This window comes from Andrena cerasifolii, chromosome 6, assembly GCF_050908995.1.
Source record: "Andrena cerasifolii isolate SP2316 chromosome 6, iyAndCera1_principal, whole genome shotgun sequence".
Classification (NCBI taxonomy): Eukaryota; Metazoa; Arthropoda; class Insecta; order Hymenoptera; family Andrenidae; genus Andrena; species Andrena cerasifolii.
The window spans coordinates 17,234,622-17,261,143 of NC_135123.1; the positions used below are offsets into that span (position 1 = coordinate 17,234,622).

Consider the following 26,522-nt stretch of genomic DNA (forward strand, 5'->3'; position numbering starts at 1 on the left):
TTTACCCCGCGACAGAAGGATTGCACATTTAACTTTACCTTTAGTGGTAACGAATGATTAAGTAATAGATTGTGGGAACGTAACCATCTAAACTAACAATTATTATGCCTCTGTACAATGCAAAGTGATTTCAAGTATCGTTAATTATCGTTATCGTTACCGTTATCGTCAACATTGTCGAGGTCGACGTCATCATCATCATCGTATCATCCCCTCCACGCGCGTTTCTCCGTCCTTATAGTCATCGTGCCAGTTTTCGCAAAACCACGTTATCCTGCTATATTAGTATTGTTGTTACAGCAACGCGCCGAATGTACGCATCGTTGCCTGTATAGCGTAACTGTTTACCTTTATATCATTTTTAAACATTAACCCATAATCTTTTAAATATATGCACCCCAACGTTCATATAATATAATCAACAAAATATTAACACGAACGTCGCCCATTCCTTGCTCGAAAAGCGATTATTTAATTGATAATTCACGAGCAACAGGCGTCGCGAATAATAAATTATTATCGTTAATATATTACTCTTTTCGACTGTGCCGACTAACTATGTATATATACACATGTAACGTGTCTGTGTACGTGTATGCCTGTAAATGCGTATGCGCGCGCGCGGTGCGCCTGCGTGTTCCTTTTTGTGTAGCACGTATACGTAGGGCAGCTGCCGTGCGTATACGTATAACGTACTTACGTTCCGTGTACATACATACGATATATCGGTGTGACCCAGATATTATCGTCCACGATTGTATTACCGTTGATTATTCCCCCATAACACCTATATTATATTATTGCTGCGGCTTTATAGATACTCTCTTCCTTCTTTCTCGCATGTTTCCCGTTTCCTTCCTGTCTGCCTGCCTGCCTTCTACCGACATGTAATCGTACGCGTCGAGATCCAGCACATCGAACACTATACGCGTTTCCCGCGAAAAACTCTTTGAAAGCAACGAAAACGAATACATATTGCCTGTCCAGATTCATAAGACGCGGGTGTCGTCATCGTCGTCGTCGTCGTCGTCGTCGTCTTCGTCTTCTTCGTTGTCGCTAACGTTGTCACCGAACCGCTCGCTAATCAGTCATTTCGATGTACGTAACAAGTGGGTGCAACAGCCACGAACCGAACCGAAAACCACCAAATGCTCATAGCTTGTTCGCGAGCTTGCAATAAGAGCGTCTTTTGCAACTTACGCAGACAAAATTAACGAACGAAACGTTCTAAGGTCTCGTGGCAGCAAAGCGGATCATAAAACCAAAGCTTCAGATTTAGGTCTAGGTTTACTACAGATGGCAGTTGAATTATAAGAAATCTTTTCGATATTCCGCGTAGCACTGTCGTCCAAGTAACAAGCCTCTACCCAGACCTGCACTGTGCGATCACCAACCAATCTGGGAGCAACGGTTACATAGCTCGGTTCGGTCGGTCGGTCGGTCGATCGAACCCAATACCTAATGGCGTTTCGTGCAACGCAAAGTTCAAGACGCTCCATCCACCTCTCGATGCGACAATTACGCGTCAATGGAAGCGTGCGTCGCGTCGGTGAACCAGTAACACAGAGTGAAAAGCGAGAAACAAGACTACTCGCGCGTAAATATCCCATACAACGAAAGCTACCCTAACGTTGCGATGCACTTGGAAATTCGTCCTTTGCGCTCTCGCGAAACCGTTGCGCGCCATCCCTTGTTGTCCAAGAGGAGTCTGCCGCCTCGTAGAGAATTTTAGCTTTTGTTCGACACCTCGTTGAACCACTCACTCTAACGCCGTGTATCGTGACACGTGGGACCAATTACCGTATGATATGTAGCGAGTGACGGTGTACGTGGTGGACGAGTCGCGTGGATCGAAGCTACCTACTACTTTCGAACACGTTCGAAATCGGAGGTCTGTAAAGAACTAATTTCCAAGCTCGGTTAAAAATCACAGTCAAAGAAATGCACTTGGGTAGAGATAGTCGGTAAAGTTTGACGCGGCTACCAGTGCCAGTAGTGCGGCTGACAATCAGCTCGAGTGCCGTAGCGCGCCGAAGTCGAGTAGCGTACCTGTCACGCGACAGGCGAGAGTCGCTAGGTTGCTTCTCGGCGTCTCGCGTTACAAAAAAACTCCATTGGGTTTTAGGTTTTAGCTTTAAGGTGTAAGGTTTAAGGTTTTAGATTTTAGGCTTGGCTCGGAACCAGATACGTCGATACGTACGTTCACGATAATCGATCGCCAGCGAGTTATTCGCGATGAACGCGGGCTGTTGCTCCAAATACTGTTCTCTTCCTCCGCGTAAGGCCGGACAGCTCGAGGAGACATTGCTCGGCTTCGTTTCGTACAACATCCGCGATCAACTATGCAGATCGATCGAGGATGCTGCGATCACTCCAGAGAGAATAACCTTCTTTCCGATCGATCGCGCGTCCCGATCTTCCACCCTTTAGCTTACTTCCGACATATGTAAGATATGTCGACATACACATCTCTCGTCACTTTTAGTGAAGTACGCTGAGCATGCGAATGGAAGGACTGCGCGGTACGGAATAGGAGATAGAGGAGTCGGCTTGGGGAGTTTGAAAAGGGGATTGTTAGGTTGTCGGGGAAAGCGTTGCGAACAAGGAAGGAAGGAAGGAAGGAAAGAAAGAAAGAAAGAAAAAAAGAAAGAAAGAACGAGATTAGGTGTGCTTGCGTGGAACGAAGTGCTGTTCGTATGGCAACGCATGGCATCGAATGGCGAGTTTCATGGAAATCAGACGAAACGAAGCCGAGGCGACGACTGGCATCGTGGTGTCGAGGCTGGCGCAGCTATAGCGATGGACTACGATCGTGTAAACAACGACGACGTCGGTTCTTCCTCCTCCGAGGTGCCCTTCTTCTTCTCGTTTATCTCCTGCTACTCGATGACAGATGGATCGCGCGTGTGCGCAACACGAAGGCGAATTCAGCGACGATCGATGAGATTAGGAGCGGTGAGCACCGATTGCTGATCCGTCGACGACTTTGAGAACGAAACCGCGACCGCGACCGAGATCGAGGCCGGACTGATCGCAGCCTGCTGTGACGACCTATCCGATACAGACGATACAGACGATGCGGGCGATGCGGACGATGCAGACGATACCGAGCACGCCGAGGGCGATCGTTTGACTTTGAAACGGCGAGACGTCGTGCGTTTCGGGCCGATTTGCCAGGGTACAGATGTTGCCGGATGTACGCATTCGCGTACAGGACGGCGACGTCTTTGGACTGTTCTGGAAAAGCAACAGGGTGTATGATTTGCGCGCCGATCCACACCCACGCCCACATTCTCCCCCTTCTTGTTTCGACGAATAATAACCTTTCGACTGATAAGCGCTACGGGATTGTATAGAATAGAATACCTGATTGTGGCGTTCACAGTCCAAAGTATCCACCGACGGTAGTGGCCAAGACGACGAGAAGTATAGCGATGCAGATCATGATCATGATTTTCTTCTGCGCTCGGTAAAACACACAATTATCGATTACAAAGGTATGTAGCCCGCAACCTAGTTCCTACCGTATCTATAATTGCATCCTCCCCTTCCGGTGCTACGCACCAAATGCGTCGTGTGATCCTCTCCTCGTTACGCGTATGTACCTTCTTTCGATCCCTCGCAAATCGCAGCTTACGTGTGCCTCTCTGCGTGTGCGCCTGCCAAACTCTGTCCGTCTCCGAATCGCTGCATACTCGATCCGCATCGAGCGAAAAAAATCGATCGAATCGCGTCGCGCCGCGAACAATCTCTTCGTTTCAAAGAGAACCAGACTTACGGGACACCATCCGCGCGGCACTTTCGGAAATTTAGACAACCATCTCTCGCGCGAATCGTTAAACCGTCTTCGCCGCATTCCAGAACAAGGAACAACGATTTTACCGTTGATCGTGAATATTATTACCTGTTCTATACAAATGCAACTATTTACAGAATGTGTGTACGTATATCTAACGAAACGAATCCGAGGGAGTTTTTAGTCGAAGAGCGAGTTCTTTCCACGCATCTAAAGTTTTCTCACCGACGTCGACAAAGAACGTGTCACACACGCTTGCATAGTATGCGTATACGCACACACCACGGACATGCGCACGCACGCATGCACGCACGCACATACTCATACACATATATACAGATACTGAACCGCGTACGTACCGAGAATCACGAGGTAGTACAGTGTCACGAAGCTTCGATACGAATTCGAATACGAAAAGAAAACAGTTGGCGAAAAATTGTCTGAGTAGGAACCGGTCAACGATCGATGACAGCGACGTTTCGGTTAACCGACAAAAACCGACCTGAACGAATATTCCTTACCGGCCGAAATACATACGGCACTCCTCCCTCTTCCTCTTCCTCTTCCTCTTCCTCTTCCACCAGCCGCCAACACTTGCGAGGATTTATCGCGTCATGCGTGACGGGGACACGCATTGCTTTCCTACCGATCGGGAGGTCGGATCAGAATCGCACGCGAAAAGACACGGAAAATCTGGCGATCAGTTGCGTCAACTGCTCGCGCACACGGAATTTGCTCGGAACGGAAACTGTCTTTCTCGTAATCCACTTTGCGCGACTGCCTTCGACCCTTTTCTTTCCTGAAATCCTCGTGTATCGTGACTCGACCTTCTTACAACGCGTATACCAGAATGATTATCAGAATGATGAACGCTATCGTCAGGCAAATTACGATGAACATCAATTTCTGTAAACAAAATACAATATTGCCGTCATTCCACCAATGCAAGTATGTAGCGCGCGCCCGCGCTTCGGCGGGCAAATGTGTTAAAGTAGAAAAGCCACAGAGGAAAACTCGTCCGAACTTTCAGGTAGGGCAGAGCATGTTCTCGTAGATGCGGATGCCATCTCTCGAACCTCTGCGAAACCAGTATCGGTAGGTAGAAGAGAAACAGGGGGTGAAAATTTGACGAAGATGATGACGACGACGACGACGATGACGACGACGCAGAAGAGCATGACGTTGATAATGATGAAGAAGAAGATGAAGAAAATGAAGAAGTAGAAGCAGAAGAAGAAGCAGCCAAATCACAACAGTCGAGGATCGTTATCAGCAAGGTTCCCGCGAACAACCGACTCGTCTCCAATATATCTCTCGTCTACTCTGCCGATGCTATTACAAGCGACAAAAATTATGCGAACCGAAAGTAGCAGAGACACCAGAGAAAGACACCGGCGACGAGCCGGCACGCAGGCTACGTACAGCCATCAAACGACACGTTCGATGTACTAATTGTAAGTAGTTAAACACCTGTTAGTGGAACGAGTAGCTACGGTTAATAACAGTTACTGCGTCAACGAACAAGTTGCTTGTTAGTCAGAGATTATGATCGAGGAAGGACTCTTCTGGATCTCTATCCGGAGGGGGATAGCGAAGCCGTCTCGTTGGTAGCCAAAAACGCAACGTGCAGATTTCGAAGGATCACGATCGACATCGCGTCGCGGTTCTATGTATACTTGTCGTACCGCTCCGAATACGTTTACGCGTCGTTTTTCGATCGCCGCTACCTACTAGCCTAGCTGTCCCATTCTCCTTCGGTTCCTTTTCCCGCTCTGTCGCTGCGATCTTCTATCTTTTCCGAATTTCGGTCCTTTCATCCCGTCGCTGATCGGAACAAGTGACGCGGGCGGCGCGGCGTTCTTCTAACGATCTACCCCGCACGATCATTCCCCCCTCTTCCCACTACGCGCTACTCACTACGCGGTGCTTTAGCTCCCCGGAAGGCATCCTATTAATATGGAGATTAATATCACGGCCGATATTAAGACGCAGATTATGATGAGGATCATTTTCTGGAAACAGAAAGAAAACAGATACGATTCGTATGAGAGGCCGACCAAATCAACGACGAGAAACAACGAGTCGTTCGAATCGAGCACAACGTAGAGTGCAAACCACCAGAGGGAAAGGGAAATCAGATGCATCGACTCCACGAGTCGTGGAATGCCGGAAGACGCATTGATTTTTACACAATCGAGAAGAACAAGAAACAGCAGACAGAAATACGGATAGGCAGACAAACAGAGAGATATACATATGTGAACGAGGGAGTGGGAGAGAGTAGAGTAGAGGAGAGGAAGAGAAGAGAGATGCAAGAGAAGCGGAACGAATAACGTTTCTATCCCGCGTACTAGTACAATGGATTCCAACTGAAAAACCAAGTTCGTGACGGTACACGCAAGCGAGAACGAGAAAGCATACGGTGAAGTTGAGGAACATCGCACATGCTATCGACACGTTCATCTACGCTACGTTATACTCAGCTTCGCGTTCGGTTACATTGAGAAACGTAGAACGGAAGTTTGGACAAAAGCAAGGCGAAAGGAGAAGAACGTTCCAGGGAGAACGCGACGCGTACGTACAGCATATGTACCTATGTCAAGAACCGATGCGACGATCGATTCCAGCTTCAACGAGGACAATTTCTGCGTTGCTTTCATTTCAATTTCGACGTACACGTAGGTACATATACGTATAAGTGAATGGTTAGATGTGACGTGACGCGACGAGACGCGACAATTCGGAGCCTCCGGGTCCATCGATATCGTAACGGAAAGTGGAAACACATCGAGAGGACTGCGTGCAAAATTAGACAGTCGATTACAATAAGGAAAACATTCGGCGACGGTTTAGTAGTGAATGAGAAAGTGAGGAGCAAAGGAAGCATATCAATGATGGAGAATACGATCCACCACGGAGCAAACTGCTGCGTATCGTCGAGTTATTTCCCCTTGGCTCTTTTCCCTTGTTCCACCTATCAAGTCATGCCCATCAATGATCGCCGCTGGATAACGGGAAGAGATCAACTAGGAACGAGGTACCCTCTGAAATGCATCCATTGACCACAGGGATGGAGACATTGCCTTTGCCTTTGCCGTTGTCTTTGCGTCTGCCTCGTTTTGCGAAACAACCATTCAGGATGGATTTGTTATCCGGAATATCTGCAGGCGGGAAAGAACAGAAAAAGCCTCGAACTTGAATCGAAAGTGAATGTGGACGGCAACGTGGAAAGAAACGATAGAAATGATAGAACCTCGTAGCGATCCGGCGGCGATCAAACGTGTGGGGGGATCCGATGAGAATCGTTTACCTTACGAACTTCCCTTCGATACTCCTCGGTCTTGATCAATTCGCCTCTGGTTTCGATCACGGGGTCCACCAACTCAAATTGCCGTGCCGCGCCTTATCATACCGCACCAAGGAGGCCAGGCCAGAGTAATTGGGGATAATCGGGGGTAGTCGGAGAACAGGGTGGAAGAGTGCAGCGGAGTCGGAATCGAGGTGTTAAGGGTCAAAGGGGACGTGGAGAAAACGCATCGGTAATCGAGTGGATCACCTCCAACAAGGATGCACCCAAATTTAATTACGTGTACACGCGTGTATAGATATATACATATACATACGTGCATGTATGGTATACGCTATACATGATGTACACGTAAAGACACACCACGTAACAAGCCACACCATATACATAATACATAGGTATGTAGTCGCACCACCCCAATGCAGAACCAGTCGTGATCTCGTGATCTCATGATCGAGATTCTGTCCCGTTGTCGACGGTACCGACCATGGACAAAGTCCCCCAGCCGATTTAGAACGCACGTAGCATGTACACGCGGGCACCACACACGAACCATGGACGCGGATTAGTCGGTTAAGTTTTCAGTAGTACGAATAGACAAAACAGTTCATGGACAGAGGCACAATTAGCACACTCATGTTCAACAGGACAGAGCGACACAAGTAGAGAGACACATATACGATGATGCATGTATATAAACGCAGATATATACGAACATGTAGTAAATGAACAAATAACAGATAGAGAGAGAGAGAGAAAGGGTGGAGAGAGAGAGAGAGAGAGAAAGAGAGAGAGAATATGTTACGTGTAAGTGGGTTCGCGCGCTTTTTCATACATTATCATATTATCATGTATATCTACACGCGGCAATAATAAAATGTAATACATACATCATACACAGATACACGCATATATTATACATACAATGCGATGCACGTATATTCATATGCGTGCTGTGACGGGATCGTAAAAGTGAGAAATTTATTGGTAGAGAACGAAAGAAAGCGTCGTCGTTATTTGATTTCGCGCCACGGGAAAGAGAGTATTACACATAGATGGAGGAGCGCGGGGTAAACCAAAACACATAAAAGGGTTTGAATTTTTATCGTACAAATGTACATGTGGAGGAGAGTGGCGACGCGCCCCAATACAGGGCAATGGTAGGAAAGAGTTAGTCGACGGAGGTGACGAAGAAGAAGGAAGGTGCGGGCCGAGGGAAAAAAACAAAAAATGACCAATTAGAAGCGAAGGAGAGATGGATTATTTGGCGATAGATGACGGAGGAACTCACCCGTCGGGCTTTGCTTTGATACTTGAGTGCTTTCTTGGTGTCCTGCGTAGCCGTCTGCACGTAGTCCACCGCGTGCTCCACGTGGTACTCTATGCGATCTATCATCTCGCCCTGTGAAACAGCGTCGTTAGTATTAATCGTATAAGAGTTGTTACTCGGGGATGCACCTACTCATGAGTAGGTAGTTAGGTACACGCAAATAGGGTGAAACTATAATGGTCTATTGTCATTTCCGTTTTTGAAGGGGAAGAAAGAAAATGCTTGGCGCGCGATTCAAAGGAGAGAAAAAGATCTTACCTGACTCTCTACCAACATGGCCATGTCCATGAACATATCGTGAAGCTCCCTAATCGAGTTTTCTAGTTTGATAATATCGGCATGACGCGCCTCGATGTCGGCCAGGGTCTGTTTAGCTTGTTGAGTTTCCATGATGATCTGGGAGAAACGCATGGTGTCAGTTGGTTATTTTTCGACTATAAAAATTTTAGCACGCCGCCCCTAAAGTTGTTCCATTTCGTGAAAAAAATAATTTGTACAAAATTTGTGTTTCTGAAAATTTAAATGAAGTATTTTATATTTTAGGGAATATTATAATTTCTTACTTATTTAATATTAAGTTTTGAACATACGTGCATTAAAACTCAAGTGTAATTTGTACAAAAAAGGCAATTCACTCTAACTAGCCCGTAACAGATGGATGTCAAAAGCTTTATATTGCTTGAAAAGAAGAAACTGGAATTCGCGATACGTGTCTTTCTCCCAGGTTTATATAAAACCGTGGATTCGAGCTACAATGGCATCGGAATTTCCACGCCAAGACAAAACTCTACGCGTACCGCAATATCGATAATACAATAAGCCTCATAGCTGTAAAAAAAATTTGCAACCATTTATGGTATTTATCGACATAAACGGCAGCGTTAGCGTGTTTCGATAAAGCTGTGGGAAAGAGCAGACAATTACGAATGGTGGAAGCGATTAATATTGAAGTCAATCTTGCAAAAAATGTACAATTAAGTGCTCCAATTGAAAGAGAAATTGAACATTTTATTTCTCAAGGTTGAAACAAAATTTCGAAAGACTCTCAATTCCCATTGAATTTTTAAAAAAAAGATCCTGATTTAGGGAAAGATGAGAACGATTTTAAATACGGATTGAACGTCATTCAAGGATAGAAAGTGGTCAATGACACTGTTGAGCGTGGTGTTAAACTTATGGAGAAATACAATCAGTTATTGACAAAAAATGAGGAGGAAAAACAATATGAATTCATATATTACAAATTGTTTCCGAATATAGGGAAACAGTCACTATTAAAAGACGTATAAAATATTTCAACGAAAAAGAAATACTTTCATTTTTTACTCCTCTAAATATTTCTTTTCAGTTCTAAACCTACTTTCTTGCATTATGTATTACACTAAAAATTATAGTATATTTATTATATCTAGCTAGTGGATGAAACTATCTTCGTCATTCGCGAATATATGAACAAATTTCTTAGATGAAAGCTGAACTGTTTGTCGAGCTAAATATAATGCCAACGAGAAAAGTTTTTTCCGAAGGTTAATTTTTGAGTTTTGAAGATCATGAATTTATTTTTCATCTGATCTTATATTGTGATTCTATATTGCTACAGAGCCGCGTCTTCCTCTTATCCGATCAACTTCATCTTTTACAGGAATTCTTTTTTTACCCAATGGAACAATTTTAAGGGAAGACGTGAAAAAATCACGCAAAAAAAAATTTTGAAAGGAAACAAGACGGTGCTTACCCCTTGCGTGAACACGGCCGGATTTCCCTGTTCCAACATTGCCTCTAGTTCCTCGTTAGTGGTCGTCTTACCCGCTGCAAGCGAATCAATCGATCGGTTAGTCCGTTAAGGGGATCCTCTGGTTATGATTTTTCAGAAAATCCATTTTATTTATATATATTTTTGTAGTATACCGTCCCGAGAATACGCTGTAAATGTTTCACAGTAAAATTCGTAACGGTATAGATTCTACAGTCAAATGACCAATTGAGGCTCCAAACTCGCGCGCAGGTATGAGCCGAGAACAGTTCGAACAGGCTCTTCTCGAAACACGATATTTAGAGGTAAGCTAAAACTTCTCTGCTGTAGCTTACTGATTTCCAGCTGTCGTTGTATCCTTCCTTTACACCGCTCTCTGTAATCGGTCTGCGTTCGATTGTACTCCGTCATCACCTCGACGAACTTCCTGGACAGCGTCGAATGTTGTGTCTTGCGTATCCTCAGATCCGCCGACGATTTGTTCGTATGCTCCTCTTGCTCGATATTTTGCTCTATCACTGAATATACCGATAACATTCGGAACGTCAGAAACTTGTAATCGGCAATGCGATGCAATGTGATGGGATGTGATAGGATGTGATCCAATGTAGATACAATTCAGAATCCCCTTTTAACCCATGCTTCGAACATCAACCCTACGTTCCCTATACCCTTCCCACCTCGATAGTTTTCCGTTCCCCCTTTTCCGATAGTGTTTGCGACTCTAGCGAGGAACAATGTCTGAGTCTATGTAGGCGTTCCCCTGGACTTTACGTAGCAAACAGTTATTACGCACCTTTTAACTTAGCCCTGACTTTGTTGGCCGTTTTCTTGATGTCGGACATCAAGTCTTCCAATTCCATTTTGACCTCTGCAACAGAAAACGAAGCGATTCTTTCGCTGATTGTGAGTTTCAAACCCTGTCCAACAGGCGTTTGATGTTCGCAGTGGTCTACCGACAGTACCGACTGCATTTATGTTTTACCTGCCTATCGGTTATGGGACGTCACGTCACCGAGCAGATTCTCATAAACGCGGTGGATGATCGCGGTAGCAGCAACGATTCAAGCTCGCAGAAGAAGCAGAAGGTCGACAAACAGTTGGAAGCCAACCGTAGGGCGACCAACCGATAACGAGATTACTATCCGTTCCGCGGAGAAGCAATAGCGAAAGATTATGTCGTTAACTTTGGCAATACTGGAAAATGTGCAACTTACTCTTAGCTTTTCGAATGTTTGCTCAAAAGGAGAAGGTATGTAACTACTTAAGTAGGTACCTACGTAGTAGGTCGTCGTGAACCGATCACACAGAAGATTGGCACATCGACCCAGAAATTATCGCAGAATCTGGCAGATCGATCGGAATAATCGGAGCGCAGGGGGAGGCAGGAGTCCAGTGAACCAATATCGGTATTGTATATACCTACGGTCTGTCCAACAAGAGCGTGACCGGCATAATTTCAAAACTGTTTATTATAATAAATGATTATACATATTCTACCCACTTAGTACCACGGCGCTTTTATATTGCTATCAATAATCGCCTTAAAATCTTTTAGGCATGCTCTTGAGGTAAAGCCCTCCATATTAAGGGGGGAGCCTGGTGTAGCGGATCGAAGAAATCGATTTTTTTTTTGCATAAATCAATGCTTGAACATCACGACAATATGTTCCCAAAGCCGCAAAACGAAATTCGAAAAATTAAAGCGGATATAGCCGATTTTGCTACGGAGCGCCAGGCTACCACAAAACTTTAAATGCGTTTTTCTCGAAACGACAGTTTTACACTTTGCGGGCAATGTAACTAAAAAAATATTCAACCAATCGACTTGGCCTTGTGCGCGGATATTTGTGAACATTTTCTTCATAGTACTAAGTTATTAGTATAATGATATTGTTTAAATAAATAACTTTTTTTTAGACATTTAAGGGAAAATTTCGTTGGAAACAGTGAACTTTTTATTCAAGAGGCCGCCATTTGTTCATTTTGCATCTTTTAAGTTTCAAATTTCTTCATTCTGTGCGTACACTCATTAACTAAAAGAAAATTGTTCGATTTTTGGTTTCAGATGAAACCAAAAAACGCTACGTTGCCCGCAGTGCAATAATTGCGTCGCCAACGGACTGGGCATAACTTTGTTATTTGCCGCTCTTTTTTAATAAAATTTTTTTGCTATATACCTTAACCTGCTAATACAATATCCTGAAAGTTTCAGAAAGATCTATCAAATACTTTCTTTAAAAAAAATTCCCGAAAAATGCCTCGATTTTCATTTAGTTACACCAGGCTCCCTCCTTCAGCATCCACGTTTTCCTCGAAGCTTCATATATCCCCAGACATTTTCTACAACGCGGCATAGGAGAAGAGTCAAGGTACCTGCGCGTTCATGGATTCTCCAGGTAATTACATACAGATAAAATTGATGGCGGTCACGCTCTTGTTAGACAGACTGTACCCCCTTTACCTTCGCGAACCATCACCGCACTTCCGTGGCGTTCCTCTTTTGCTTTATTACCGCTCCATTCGCTTTCGGCCTATCCGATACACGTTAGCGGCTTAAAGAAGGGAACAGCGAAGGAACCTGTTTCGCGTTTAATTGACATCATCTTGAAATTTCCATGGCGAAAAGAAAGCGATATCGCGTGGGTGTAACGTAGGCGAAAGCGAACAGGGTGGCGAGAGACGGAGGGGCGCATTCTCCTGCGTCGAGGGTGCTCGATGGAATTGGGTTAATACGGGGTGTGTACGTGCCAGACCTACTTCTAAGGCCTCTCGAGAACTCGACACACTCGGAAAACACGGAGCGCTCGAATTCGATTGTATCGCCAGAACTCTGTCGCTGTTCGAAACAAATTTCTACCCGAGCTAGCGAGCCAATGATACAAATCACCAGAGTACGCATGTCCAAGTGATTTACAATTAGAGCGCGGATCTCGGAGTACTCCTGTATCTCGAGGAACGCGACGGACATAGGGGAGGGATGGGAAAATATGTCGATATCTATCCCACTCTGTTGTCCAAAGGTATTTCTTTCTCCGCGAATTCAATAACGGCTGAGGCAACGCTGCACAATCCCTCGAGTTCGCATCGGTCTTTTCCATTCGAGTCGTCAGAATTTCGCTAGTGTGTAAATCGGTGACGCGACCAGCCGCAGCTGCCGAGTTTCGCTTCGATCGTTTTCTCTCTATTCGACTCGCGAGTAGAAAAGGGGCTCGATCGATCCTTTTGCTACACCGCCTACGAACCAACCGACGCGACGCGACGCTTCTCTTGGCCCAGAGCGATTCGTCCACCGCTAACCTCTCTCATTATTTCCCCGGAGTTTTGACCCCGCTCGCGTAGCTACGAACTCGGCTGCGAGGGCAGGGATCCTAATCGCGGGAGACCGTAGGACGAGAAGAACGTGCTGTTGAATTAGCAACAGTTGGCTAGTAGCTAACACCAGGTAAGTCTCGCGACCTTTCACCGATACGGACGGAAAGAATACCTCCACCACTTTTCTCTCGAATCATCGGATAGCACGCTATGAGAGAACCATCGAGAAACGGCACGATACAAAACTGAAAGTTACCGGACGTAAACATTTGCCTGTTTAGCGAGTTGCGCGTGACGGAAATTTCGAGTAAAGGCAAAACGAGGATTTCGAGCTAGAGTTTGGAAATTCACGCGCTCGCAACTGTGGTGCCCGCTTGTAAACCAACCCTGCGAGTGCTTGTAGGAGAACGATAATTCATCACTGGCTGGCAGCTACAGTGGTAACCAGGGAAAGGCCAATTACCAACCTTCCAACCCTTACCCCTTCCCGCCGTTACGTCCTTTTCTTTTTTCTTACTCCCATTCCCATTCTCAATCTCACTCTCTTCTCCAGTTTCTCGGTGCTCCAACGTAACGCCAAAACTCGAGGAACGCAACCTTGAAACGCGTTACCCTCTCAACCGAGGTCGTTGTTCCTTTCTTATCCTTCTCTCATGTATTCTTACGAAAGTAACATGGCTGAGCCGACGATTTTCTATTGCGTCTCGATTGATCCACGAATCAAGCATTCGTGCGAGTCTGATCGTCAATGTCGAGTAAAGGAAACGTGTGTCTGAATCAGATCTAGCCAACGAAAATGCATGCATTGCAACGAAAGCCAAGATAACGTTTCGACAATATCCAGCGCGTCCCGAATCAATTGTCTCGTGTTCTACGATCTATGTACATTAACCGGAAGGAACGCGTCGCGTTACAAACGGCGACCATGAAATATCGTTCGAAACGGACGCTCTTTCCAAAGGCAACTCTAAACTTGGCCAGACAAACGGATAAACGATTTGTGATATCGTCGTAAAGACGATCCAAACTCACTTTCGTCGGTCTGTGGCGCCGATAAGATGGCACTGTGCTTTTTCTTCACATCTTCTACGTTCGTCTGGATCCTGTCTATCATTTCGCGGATCTCCTCCACCTATACAAAAATGAGAAGACGTTAAATCATAATAGTAATGCCGCCGCTCCATGTTGACAAACAGATCTAGAAACAGGAGCGAGAAAGAGAGCGAGAGAGAGAGAGAGAGAGAGAGAGAGAGAGAGCGCGCATGAGATACATAAATAAAATGTAGTAGATATATATTCGTTACATGTTACATCGCAACCGATTTAGCAGGATCAAAAAATGTTGGCAAGAATTCTGAAATACGAGAGCTTCGTTCGGTGTGCACGCACAAGATTTTAAGCCGAATTATAGTCTCTTTACGTATCCCTGTCTACCTATCGTCCATCCACCGTGAAGAACTGCGGACAGCCCTATCGAAAGAGAACAGTTCGAGTAATATAAATCCGATTTTTCAATACTTCTAAATGGGAAGCCCGCAGGCACGGCCACTGCTCTAGTGCAGGGTTTCCCAAACTTTTTCCGCAATGGAACACTTCGCAAATCCTTTAACGGAATACTTTAAAATATTTTAACGGAACACTTGGCTTATTTTTTAAGTTGAGTAATTCCTACTTAATAGAAGATCTTTAAATATGTTGCAGTGTATAAAACCTTTCGAAATTCTCGCGGAACACCTACTCAGGTTCAGCGGAACATAGTTTGGGAAACCCTGCTCTAGTGCAATAAAATTAAGCTGGTATACATGTTACGGTTGTGTCTGGCTATCGTTGCAAGTGGTTGCTGACATCATTCATCTAAATGATCAGCGTAGCAAGTGCTTCTACGTCTGATTGTGAATCCATACTTTAACTAACTTCTTGGGGAACAAACCTACGCGCAACGCCCGTTACCATCGTGCATCGTAGCTTCGTACCGGTGCAAACCGCAGTGGCTGCAACCAGTCCATCTGTCTTTCTTGCTGCCAGCGATCGCGACGAGCGCGGCCGAGTTTCCTTTTCCAGCCAACCTAATTGCACTTCTGCCGTTTTGCCTAATTGTCTACTTCAATGTATTTATGCAGCGCACTTATGCTGACAACCCGATAAAGATAACGAGTGTCGTAGTTGAGGCATTCGATCAAAACGGAATCTACGAACGCAACCTTTCACCTTTGGAAAAGCTCTCTCCCCTGTTACGCGCGTAACCATGGGGCTCGGGGAAGTCCAACGCGCAAACCAGCGATCCCACTTAATTCGAGCCCACGGAAATTGCGACCGATGGTATTTCAGCAGCAACTTTCTGCTTCGAATTGCCGCAATTGCGTGGGTGCGTAGCGTTGCATTGCGTCACGAATTTCGAATTGCCGGTATCTTCCGTTACCTGATTACTAACGGCTGGGCAAACTACTTTGTTGCACGAGAACGAATAACTTAATCACCGACCTATATTATAAATGCACGATAAAGTGCAGCGAAATATTCCGTTTCATCGTGTTCCCAAGACTAGCATGAAAACGAATGCCGCTTATTGTTAGCTTAAAAACAACGCATAGATGCGCCTCGAAGCGAAACAATTCCAACAATTTTACTTCCCCGCGAATTAGTACCTACCTCTGGACAACTGTTCTCTTTCGTTATCGCCTTAAAACCAAAACTTGAACAAATAATCACACCGATTACCGGCGAGGCGAGAAGCCACAGGAAATACTTGCTGCGATAATTGAAATTTTAAAACACAAATCCCCTGTAGAATCACGCTAATAAACGAGATACGACGTTTTCCGTTGATGTAGAAAAGGAACCTCCGTTTCGAGAAGAAGCGGCAACTATCGGTATGCAATCTTCTGATTTTGTCGAGCGGCGGCAAAAGGAGAAACATCTCCAGCGATATTACCGAGCAGAAACCTAACCCAGACCATCATCGGTGTAGTTTAGAAAAAAATCAAATACGTAGTCGCTAATCGGTACTCGGCCAAATCATTGAAAGAAGAAGAAGAAGATGAAGCGGCGATGACAAAGGAAAAGGAGAACTTGATAGTATAAGCGAGGAGTATCTATCTAATGGTAGGTACAAGGATTTCGCGCGCAACGCGCGTCGCGTCGTGTCGCTCATGAGAATCGAAATTGTAACAGAGAAAGTCAAACATCCGTGGCCCGTTCTTCATTTGCCAACGGAAAAGCTGGAAAACCGAGTCTTGCTCCAACTTCTTTCAACTACGTACTAAAGATCAGCCAAACTAAAATATCCACGTGTACTTACTTCCGCGAAGAACTCTGTCATGAAGTCATCTTGCCCGCCAACGTTGACGGACACATCGTCCGCCACGTCATCGTCGTCCGACTGGGCCTGAAAACCAATAAATCCATCATTATTAATCAATCCATCTTTGCTCACAGACAAATGCTTAAATTTATTTAATTATCACATTAGCAGTAAGGGAGACCGGAGCTGGCTCTCTCAAGCGGTAGGTTGACTAATTGTTAATAACTTTACATCGACATATGCTCCACCGCGGACAGATTCACTGTGGAAACTTAGAAAGAAGTCGCATCTACTGTGCCAGGCATTTAAATGCCCGACCCCGCGATCGCACGTTTTTTAACAGTTATCAGCGTTTATTGAAATATTGACGTAAGTAAATATTTTTTCTTAAAGATTTTATTTTTTCACGCTCTATATAGTTGCAATAGAATAAATGTAAAGGGGCTATTTTAAAATTGGATTATTAGACAATCTATGGACATAGTATTTTTGTTTAAACATAAATAATTGAAGTCAAAATGATCGGTCGGGGCAGGTTGACTAATAACGTTAATAAGGTTTAAATTATTATTTTGTTATTCAGAAAGCGATTTTTATTTTTTGTTTAAATCTCACTATGTTATAAATATATTATAATTCATGTTTAAGTTGAAAAAGTGTTCAGTTTATTATTAAAGTATGAAAGAAACAAATTAATATTTTATAACGAAACAACTCTTGTGACATTGCGTTACTTTTATTACTAATAACATTTTCTTGATTGTACCCCATACTGCAAGTCAACCAACCCCGATCATGGGGCTGGTTGAACAGCATGGAAGGTGTTATAAAAACATTGAAATACCATAATTGTTGTCACATTGAGTCAGCTTTAATAATTTAATCAAATAGCCAAATGTATGCCCTACCGCGTATACTAACCGGTTTAATGATATTTCGTCCACATAATTTATTGAAAATCAAAAACTGAAAAACTGGCCTACCAGCCCCGGTCTCCCCTACGTCGTGTTTACCTAACGTACCTATACGAAATACAAAACGATAATCGATATTGTCGGCAAATCGACATTACCAACTTGGTGCGCGCCGCAATATACCTGCTATACTTCGCTCTGTCATAACGAAATTGTGCTACTTGTGCGAATATGGGTGACAAAGTTTTGCAGTGGCTATATATATCTAAGTTGAGATATCGATCGAGCGCTCCTATTGTAACATATTGCACGTGTAACTGATGTCTCATCTCTACGCCCGATATCTGCAAACTTACATGAACACATAAACAAGAAACGCGCCTATCCTCGCTACCTTTACTTTCTATAAAGAATTCGCTACTCGCGAACATTGATACATATTCCGTTATACGAAACAGTGGTTTTTATGTTCCTAATGTTCTTCTTCATTTGTCGAAGAAGCTTGTGAAAATCGAAAACCAAGGAGACTCATTGGTCGTAAAGAAACATTCAAGACGCAATTAACGAGGAGGGATAACGACCCGAGCAGTGTAGTACGAGGTACACTCGATCGATACTCGACACTCGCGAGTACGATCAACGAAATGTCCCATATACATATGTATGTATCTGCACATACGCATCGCGTCGCATAAACGGTGAACGAAATAGAGATTAGGTTCGTTAGAGAACAACGCATAATCGATTACTTCCATTTTACCGAACGAAGCTGCGTAGCGCGTATCCAACTTCGTCTCCCATTTAGGGCCATTATATTTCGCTACACCCACCGATAGTAGAATCGCGGACCAAGTGCGACCAACGCCCGCAACGTTCTTACCACGAATAGACACCCTCTCGAAGCAAGTCTTTCCGAACTCGCAATTTTAATCGGCCACACGAATATTCCTCTACCTAGCCATTATTCATCGACCTCTCTCCCTGCCAGCCTTTTGTTCCTACCTCCTTAACCTACCTACTTAACCACCTATCGAAATGCCGAACAAGCGAAATTCCCTACCTATTTAACATCGTCGACCGATCGTCCGTCGCGCGTACCAACCAGCCAAACCCTTAAACCAGGAATTGCATTCGTTCTCGAACGTCCTACGTTCCGGCTTCATCGAAAGCTTCAAGAGCCGTCGTTACCCCGGTTGTTAGCGCGAATCTTGGCTTATACATATGTACATGTTAAACCTTAAGGATAGCATCTACTCTTTTCGAATATTTTCTTTCTTTCCTTGCTACCGAATTCCTAGAAATTTGCTTATGCTACAATATGCTATGTGCACAGTAAGGAATTATAAGTGAAAAGAGAAAATAGATGAGGGGATGTCCCCAGAAAATGAAGTTTGTTAGGTTTACTTAAGCATTTTTTTATTAGCAAAACACTGAAGCAGAACCTGAAGGGGGGCAGGGGTGGGCGCTTTCCTCCCCTGACACAGGAAAAAATAAATTAATCGTTCCTCCAAAATTAAATTAATATATTACAAAGTAAAAATAAATTAAATTGTGAAATAATTTCGCATTACACGACCCCGGTTATATTGATTCCTACCTACGTATATAAATTGTAATAACAAAAATTGTTTCACTATTTATTGCCCCCCCCCCCCCCCCCCGAATGAAATCCTAGCTACGCCCATGCTGAGAGTTATATGCTTATTATAAGATAATTAAACGTCCTATGCAGAAAACAGTTGTTGAATAAACATTATATATAAAATTGTGTTGGTGCGATAGTGATCTTTAGATTGCAATTGCTTACAGTCAGGGACAAAAAGATAGGGCACCCAATAATGTGTCAATTGTTATTTAATATGCACGTAAATTAAGTTTACATTTGTAACATAAATAAGTATACATCGTTTTGCACCGTGTTTGTTCAGATGGTCCAATTGGTTAAATTAAAATGTTGGCATATACAGCTCTCGCAAGATCCGCCCAAATATTTTCAATAATCTTGGGATCGGGCGATCTTGCTGGTCAGTCTAGAATTTTAATTGTTTCACTTGCGAAAAATGCGTTGACTATATTGGCTGTGCGAACGGAGGCATTGTCATGCCGAAAGATGAATTTATTTCCTGCAATTCTTGTAGCACGTTTGTTGATTTGCTCCTTAATCAGATTCAAATATTTTTCGCTATTCATGTTGCCACTAATAAAATTGATATCTGTTTTGACATGGTAACCTATACCGGCCTAAATCATAACTCCACCACCACCCATTTGACGACGGCTTAATAATTGAGGTTCTTTTCTCAAATCATGATAGTAGTAAGCAAAAACATGAGGTCCATCCAAATGAAATTTCTTTTCATCGGTAAATTTTATTTTGCGCCACTTTTTCTTCAGCTATGTAGTTTTTCCACAAATATGTTTTTCCACAAATACCAAACGAACACTTTTATGCTGCTCTGATAGGAACACAGGCTTTCGCTGCAATTTTTTTCGTTTTACGTGTTTACACAGTCGTAAAACTCGTCGAACATTTTTTACTTATGTTTTAACACCAGCTTCGCACGTGGCGTTAGAGCAGGAAGGCAACCTGAACTCTTTTTACTAATTAATAGTACATATTTGTTAATTGCGTGTAAATTTGCAGCTTTTACCTTAACCGTGTGACGTTAAGAAGTGCAAATGAGTTAACGCTTATCAACGCATGTGTACTATATAATCTTCCGATTACACGAGCCGCCGATCGCCTGGCCCATTACGTTGCCAGCGCGCAACAGCGCAGGCCAGACGATGTTTGGCACGAGGAGAGGCGGACGAGCCGCCTCCTGGACCAACGAACAGCTACATGATGCCCTCGTGGCCATTGAACGAGGGCACATGTCGACGGCGGACGCCGCGACGCACTTCCACATCCCCCGAAGTTGCCTCTACGAACAGGCATGTAGGAGGGGGATCTATGACCGACGTGGAGGTCGTCGGAGGCCGTAAACATCCGTCAGGTAAACTGTTTAGTTTCATTACTAATTATTGTACTAATCTATGGCTGATTATAACACCAATTAATTACGAAGTATGTGCTCTTTTAGATGATTCAGGAGGCTCGTGGTGGTTTTAAGTGGGTAAACTTGCGGGTCCGACATTATTCCTAAGTGGGACATGCAAGGAGTCCCATACTACCCGGCACGCATCTCGCCGGGTGTGCGTAATGCATTTTCCCCACGTAAAAAAAAAAAATTGGCAGTGCCGGCTGACTCTTGATGAGTGGGGGAAATACCCCGCGGTAAAGCACCATTCACGAGCCTGGAGAAGCGTAACTTTGATACGAGGAGTCGCTGCCTTCCACAGACATCAACGCTGGAGCAACATCGCGTGTACATTATGCTACGATCAACAAATTATATCCATTGTAAACGCATATGTGTATAAGTAGTATCCCCATAAAAAACTAAAAAAAATATACAACAAAATTACGCCAAGTACATGAAAACGTCGAGGACGGAAAAGAATATTATCAAATAAATCACAAAAAATAGAAGATAACAATAAGTACAATAATAAAAAAAAAGATGTTAAATCAAAATGAGCTGCAAGTTCTGCTCGCGGGCTTTCAGATAATTTGTTAATTTAAAACTCTGAGAATATGAGTACATTTTCATTATATTCTGTTTTTAAATAATTCTTATTCATCGACACCTGGACCTTGCCTGGCCACGCCAAATATTTGACTGAAAGCACCTTTATGTAATTGCAGCTCATTTTGATTTCACATCTTTTTTTTATTTTGTAATTATTATTATCTTCTATTTTTTGTGATTTATTTGATTTCATGTACTTGGCGTAATTTTTTTACTTTGTTTTTTAAGTTTTTTTATGGGGATTGTATTGTCACGTCGGAGCTACGTATACGTGTTGAAAATTTCAAGTCGATCGGCCATATGGAAATGGGTCAAAATTAGCTAACAAGATTTCATCCTCACAAACTAACTAACGAACTAACGAACTCACAAGTGAAGCTAAATAGAAGCTTGTAAAAAGAGACCGAATTGCTTCGTGTCTGGACTCATTTTCGTCGACATGCATTCACCAATCCATGGGTGGTAACATTGAAACACTCTCATCAAGGTGTAATGAGAAATATGAACATTTTCATATTCAGTACTGGATGACTCAAGCCGCCGTCGACCGAGGGTCTCCCGCTGCTTCGCTATTTCACTCGCACTCGGTTCACATCGACCAGTCTCCTGCCAAGTGGTTCGAGCCAGGGCTCTGATAAGGATGAATTTATTTGGGAAACAAGAGTCGCGTCATTCGTGACACCTACTCGCGAACAGATATGCATATGTACGAGAAGAAGCGATGCAATTGCCCGATGACTTGACGCAACATATCAATAGGTAAATGCATGAAACTCTGCGATCAAGAATTCCGAACCAAGTGGTGCATATATAAGAACTGACGAAATTCAACAATAGTTGATCGTCAATTTTACAATTAAAATTTCATTCGACGTGAAATCAAGTTTGTAAGCAAAGTCTTTCTCGATTTAAGTTCTGTAGAAGGCTGACTTTCCTCTGTCATAGAAAGTCCCCTCTTGTCCTTCGCGCTCGCAATCATGAGACCCGCTGAGTTTCGTGGGCTTGGGCCCTCGAAACCAGCTGGGCCATACAATTTTGCGCAGTTAGCAGTGACGAATCTGCAGTTCTGCACTTCTAATCAGATCTTTGCGAAAGTGACGTCCATCGATTCCTCGTGTTTTCTCGATCAAATTGGCCCCCAAAATTATATAATTCGGACCATAATTAAGGAAATTACCTGAAAAAATTGCAGAATTGAAAGCCTGTTTCGTTAAAAATAGTCATATTTAATTTATTTTCTGTCAATTTAACCGTGAGAATGCCAGGAATCCATTGGTGTCACTTTCATATTGATACGATGAAAAATAAAGAAATTCTGTTTCTGTATAATCGAGCAACGGCGATCTCGCGCGGCTCGGACCGCAAAAGTTCTCGCCTAACTCCAACCAATACTAATATGAATGCGTTGTGTCGGATTAAGTCAACAGAATTACTAAAAGTTTTTTTTTTTAATATTTCAGAAACTAATAAATACCCGAAGCTAGAATTTTAGATTCAACCCTCCCTCAAACCTCGCGTCGATCGGCCACTGGGGCCATTCGGAAGTATATACTTTTATTTAAATAATGCCCATCTCAGCGTAGGACCGTAAAGGATTACAAAAAAGGTCAGAGAGTCAAGTGTTGACTGATTTGGAGACTTTTCCTTATTATATGTTTTATAGAATAGTCGGAGAATAAAAAAGAGTAATAATAAGAGCAATAATTTCAAATAATTGTTGTAACTTCACCACATTCTCAAAATATGATATCAGTAAATCACTACTTCCAGTAATAGTAAAAAAGCTTCAATCTCTCGTTTTTTTATTTTAAATAATGTGGCCATATAATTATAATATAAATTCGGCGATTTCAAGCGATATGTGTGTGTCACGGCCAAAATGTTAATTTAGTAAATCGTATAGAGTTCCCAGTATGTAGTTCCTAGTCAATGCACGAAAATACATGCATTGACTGCATCACGCTTTTACCGTGGCACTGGCATACATACTTATGTATCAAGCTACCTAACGCTTCAGTTTTGCTATGATTCCACGTTGTTAGTCCTCCCGAGTAGGCGCCATCTCGTATCCACTACCTGAACTAAATTTGTCACGTGACTTGCTCTGTATTATCGTCAAAATGGCGGAACTCGTATTTGGGAATGCAGTCACGAGAATACGTTTTTCATCGTTATACGAGCAGATTTTGGGCTGAATAAAGGTTCATTCGAAAGAGGAAGGTTCAATGCAGCCCGCTCTGGTCATCGTTTGAGTCACAAAACTCTTTTAGTAACGTTTAGTGACCTACAAATACTTGGAATCTGCGAGTGTATTTTGTCGATTTTTTCTCTACTTTGGACACTCATATTATTAGATATCAACACAATTTCGTTGAACCATGACCAGGGCGGGCTGCATTGAACCTTCCTCTTTCGAATGAGACCTCGCTCAGCCCAAAATCTGCTCATATAAGGACAAAAAACATATTCTCCTAAACCTATGTTTCGGGCCAGATTGCGTCGGTATACAGCGCGCTGCATTACCCGTGTCTACCCCCTTAACGTTACAAGATGCGTCTCTACGAATAATTATTACTCATACCTACGAATCGGGAACTCTGTAGCGTTTCTATCACGCGACTTGCGACTTGCGACAGAGCCTTGACGAGACCAGTAGGAAAGGAACATTTCTGCAACATTGAGGACGTTTGCACAGCAGACAAACAATCGCGGAATAATCCAAATACAAATAGGCGGCAATTTAGTAATTTTCAAATAGATCCGAGCGAGCATGTTTGCGCTACGAAACGAATCTTAGTTGAGTCTTAACTTCCGCGATGTGTGACGAAGGAATGAAATTTTAGTAAATGCATAGAGATTAAAATCCTTGAGATAAACGAGGACAGAATGAAAATCAGTCGCGATCAGTTAAAGCGAGCAATATTATCCCAAGGACTAATCGTTTCCATGGAAAATATTTAGTGCTGCCCAATTAATTCACCGAATGCATCAATGACAGAAAATTAAAAAAAAAACGGCACGCATCAAGTTCCAGATCTATGAGCGCGGCCAGATACGCTTAGAAGCAGAATTTTCATAAATGTCATTCGATGGCTGAGTCATCGACAGTGACACTCGCTCGCTATTCATACGTATGATCGGTCGCCTAACTATCTGTCAAAGCTCGTAACATCAGTTCGCGATGCTCAAACAATGTTACTGTAGCTAAAGTAAATCTTCCCTGAGAATTCGTTTACGAGGACGCAGTTGTGCCGGCAACGGGAACTCTGTCATCGTTACGAAATAAACGATGACGAAAAACATATATTGGCAAACACCTGTCAGCCACAGGAGGCACTGAATTCGCACTCTTTCCTTTTCCCCTTAACCCCTTCCACTCATTCCAACGACGCCACCCTCCCACCCCACCCCCTCGCTCACTCTCTCTCTCTCTCTCGCTCTCTCTCTCCCGTACCCTGTCTCTCTCACTATATGTACATATCTTTCATTTTTCTCTCGAATTTCTCTCTATCTAACGTATCTATCTGTCTGCCTCTCTTCAACTACTCGACGTTTGACAGACAACGGCTGACACCTCGGAAACGCCTTTTCTCTGTTTTCCTCGGAAAACAGATACATCCGGGATCCGGGCTTGGATTCGATCGGTGACATGCATGGCACTTCGAACAGAAAAATTTATCCGATTTCACCGAAAATAATGGCAACGAGTTTACACGTCTACGCTGCTGTAATAAACGCCAGTACTTTATACGTTAAAAGAATAATACGAAGCACGAAACTGGGAACGAAAGAGACAGAGACACAGAAAAATGTTACGACGAGTAGTGAGACGAGACAAATTCAGAGAGAGAGAGAGAAAGTGCGCGTTTTAAGAGATGAAAAAGAAAATGGGAAAGAGAAAGAGGAAGAGAGACAGTTGGAGAAAAAAGAAAAGAGGGGAAATGCGAAGAGGCAGCGAGAAAGAGAGAGAGAAAAAAAGGAGGGCGAGGGAGAATTAACGAGCAGAAACTAAGCTGACTGTCGAGTGAATCGACTTGGTTTCTCGTCAAATATACGTAGCTAGTTGAGACTCACCGCGACGAGGGCTGCTAATCTATCCTTGGTCATGGCGAGGGTGACGAAGAATTGCGAGTCAGCGAATGTACGGACTGAAAGGACTAGCGGCTAATCCCATTCACAATTTTATCCATGTACGACGGGCACGGCCACTAAAAACTAAAGGAAACGGACGCACTAGCGGCGAGAGACACGATCGTAAAATCGATACACTCACGAACTCGCCTGCTTCTGCAGTGCCGTCCGTTGTAGTACGCATGCGCCGGTGACGTCAACTCTCCCCAGGCCCGACCTTACATTTTCTCGTAGCCCCATCCTATCCAGTATCTACCTATAAGTACCATACCATCTATGCATTTCGCACCACTCAGCACACCACTTCGCACTTCTCTTCCCACGTAACAATTTCTTAACGATCACAAAGAAAGCTACAAATAGCAACAGACCCACAATAAAACAATCCTTTAAAATTCTTTCAATTCTAACGTCGGCTACTTGCGAGTCTGTGAACTGTTTGATCTTAAAAAATCAACACGAATGAGAGAGTATGTGCAAGTTACGAAACCGTCTCAAAGAAGATTAAATCATCACGTTTTAATTAATCTCACTTCACTTTGTTAAGTTGAAACGATTGTTTTGCCGTACTAAAGGAAAGGAAAGAAAAGGAAAATAAAGAGAAAAGACATTAAAAGATATATGTATGTACACAAGTACAAAAGTTAAAAAAGTTACAAATTATCATGGATTTCACCATTTCTACGTATCGACAGTGAAGTTTTTCGTATCGTTCGGTAACGTTTGTTGGTTATTTCATTGAAAAGTGTGAACGTGTTAAGCTTCAGTTTGTAATCGTTTGTACATATTTAATATTGCTTGATGTTCGAATTTGATATTTGCCGCCGTAAATGGTCAGGGTACTTGGCGCGCCCTCGTGTGAAAACGCTTCGCCCCACGTATGTTAAGAGCACCTATGCATATCACGAACATATCTATTTAGTGGCATGCCATTCTTTCATCGAAACCTAAAAATCTTCGGTATGTACCGGCTCGGTATGGCGCGCATAAAATAGATGTCGCTCCATCATGACATGTTTCTTGTGAAATTTTTTAAAACTTCA

General features: G+C 43.4%; 1 protein-coding gene across 12 annotated transcripts; it reads right to left on the minus strand.

Annotated features, from left to right (window-relative positions):
- Positions 1 to 641: 641 nt before the first annotated feature.
- Positions 642 to 25,666, minus strand: Syx1a (syntaxin 1A). Of its 12 annotated transcripts, none has more exons than XR_013085459.1 (11): positions 25,423 to 25,665; positions 16,800 to 16,886; positions 14,534 to 14,633; positions 10,983 to 11,057; positions 10,522 to 10,704; positions 10,169 to 10,242; positions 8,692 to 8,829; positions 8,395 to 8,505; positions 3,367 to 3,460; positions 2,468 to 3,237; positions 642 to 2,416 (listed from the first exon to the last, which is right to left on the minus strand). XR_013085459.1 is itself a non-coding variant. In XM_076813959.1 (10 exons), the coding sequence occupies exons 1-9, from the start codon at positions 25,453 to 25,455 to the stop codon at positions 3,380 to 3,382; spliced, it is 882 nt and encodes a 293-aa protein (XP_076670074.1). In that variant the 5' UTR covers positions 25,456 to 25,665; the 3' UTR covers positions 642 to 3,232; positions 3,367 to 3,379. The 12 variants fall into 12 exon arrangements, 6 of the variants coding, with proteins under 6 accessions (XP_076670074.1, XP_076670073.1, XP_076670071.1 ...); XR_013085460.1 differs by having other exon boundaries at positions 642 to 1,036; positions 1,070 to 3,237; XR_013085464.1 differs by adding an exon at positions 3,565 to 4,702 and having other exon boundaries at positions 642 to 3,232; positions 25,423 to 25,664.
- Positions 25,667 to 26,522: the final 856 nt, after the last annotated feature.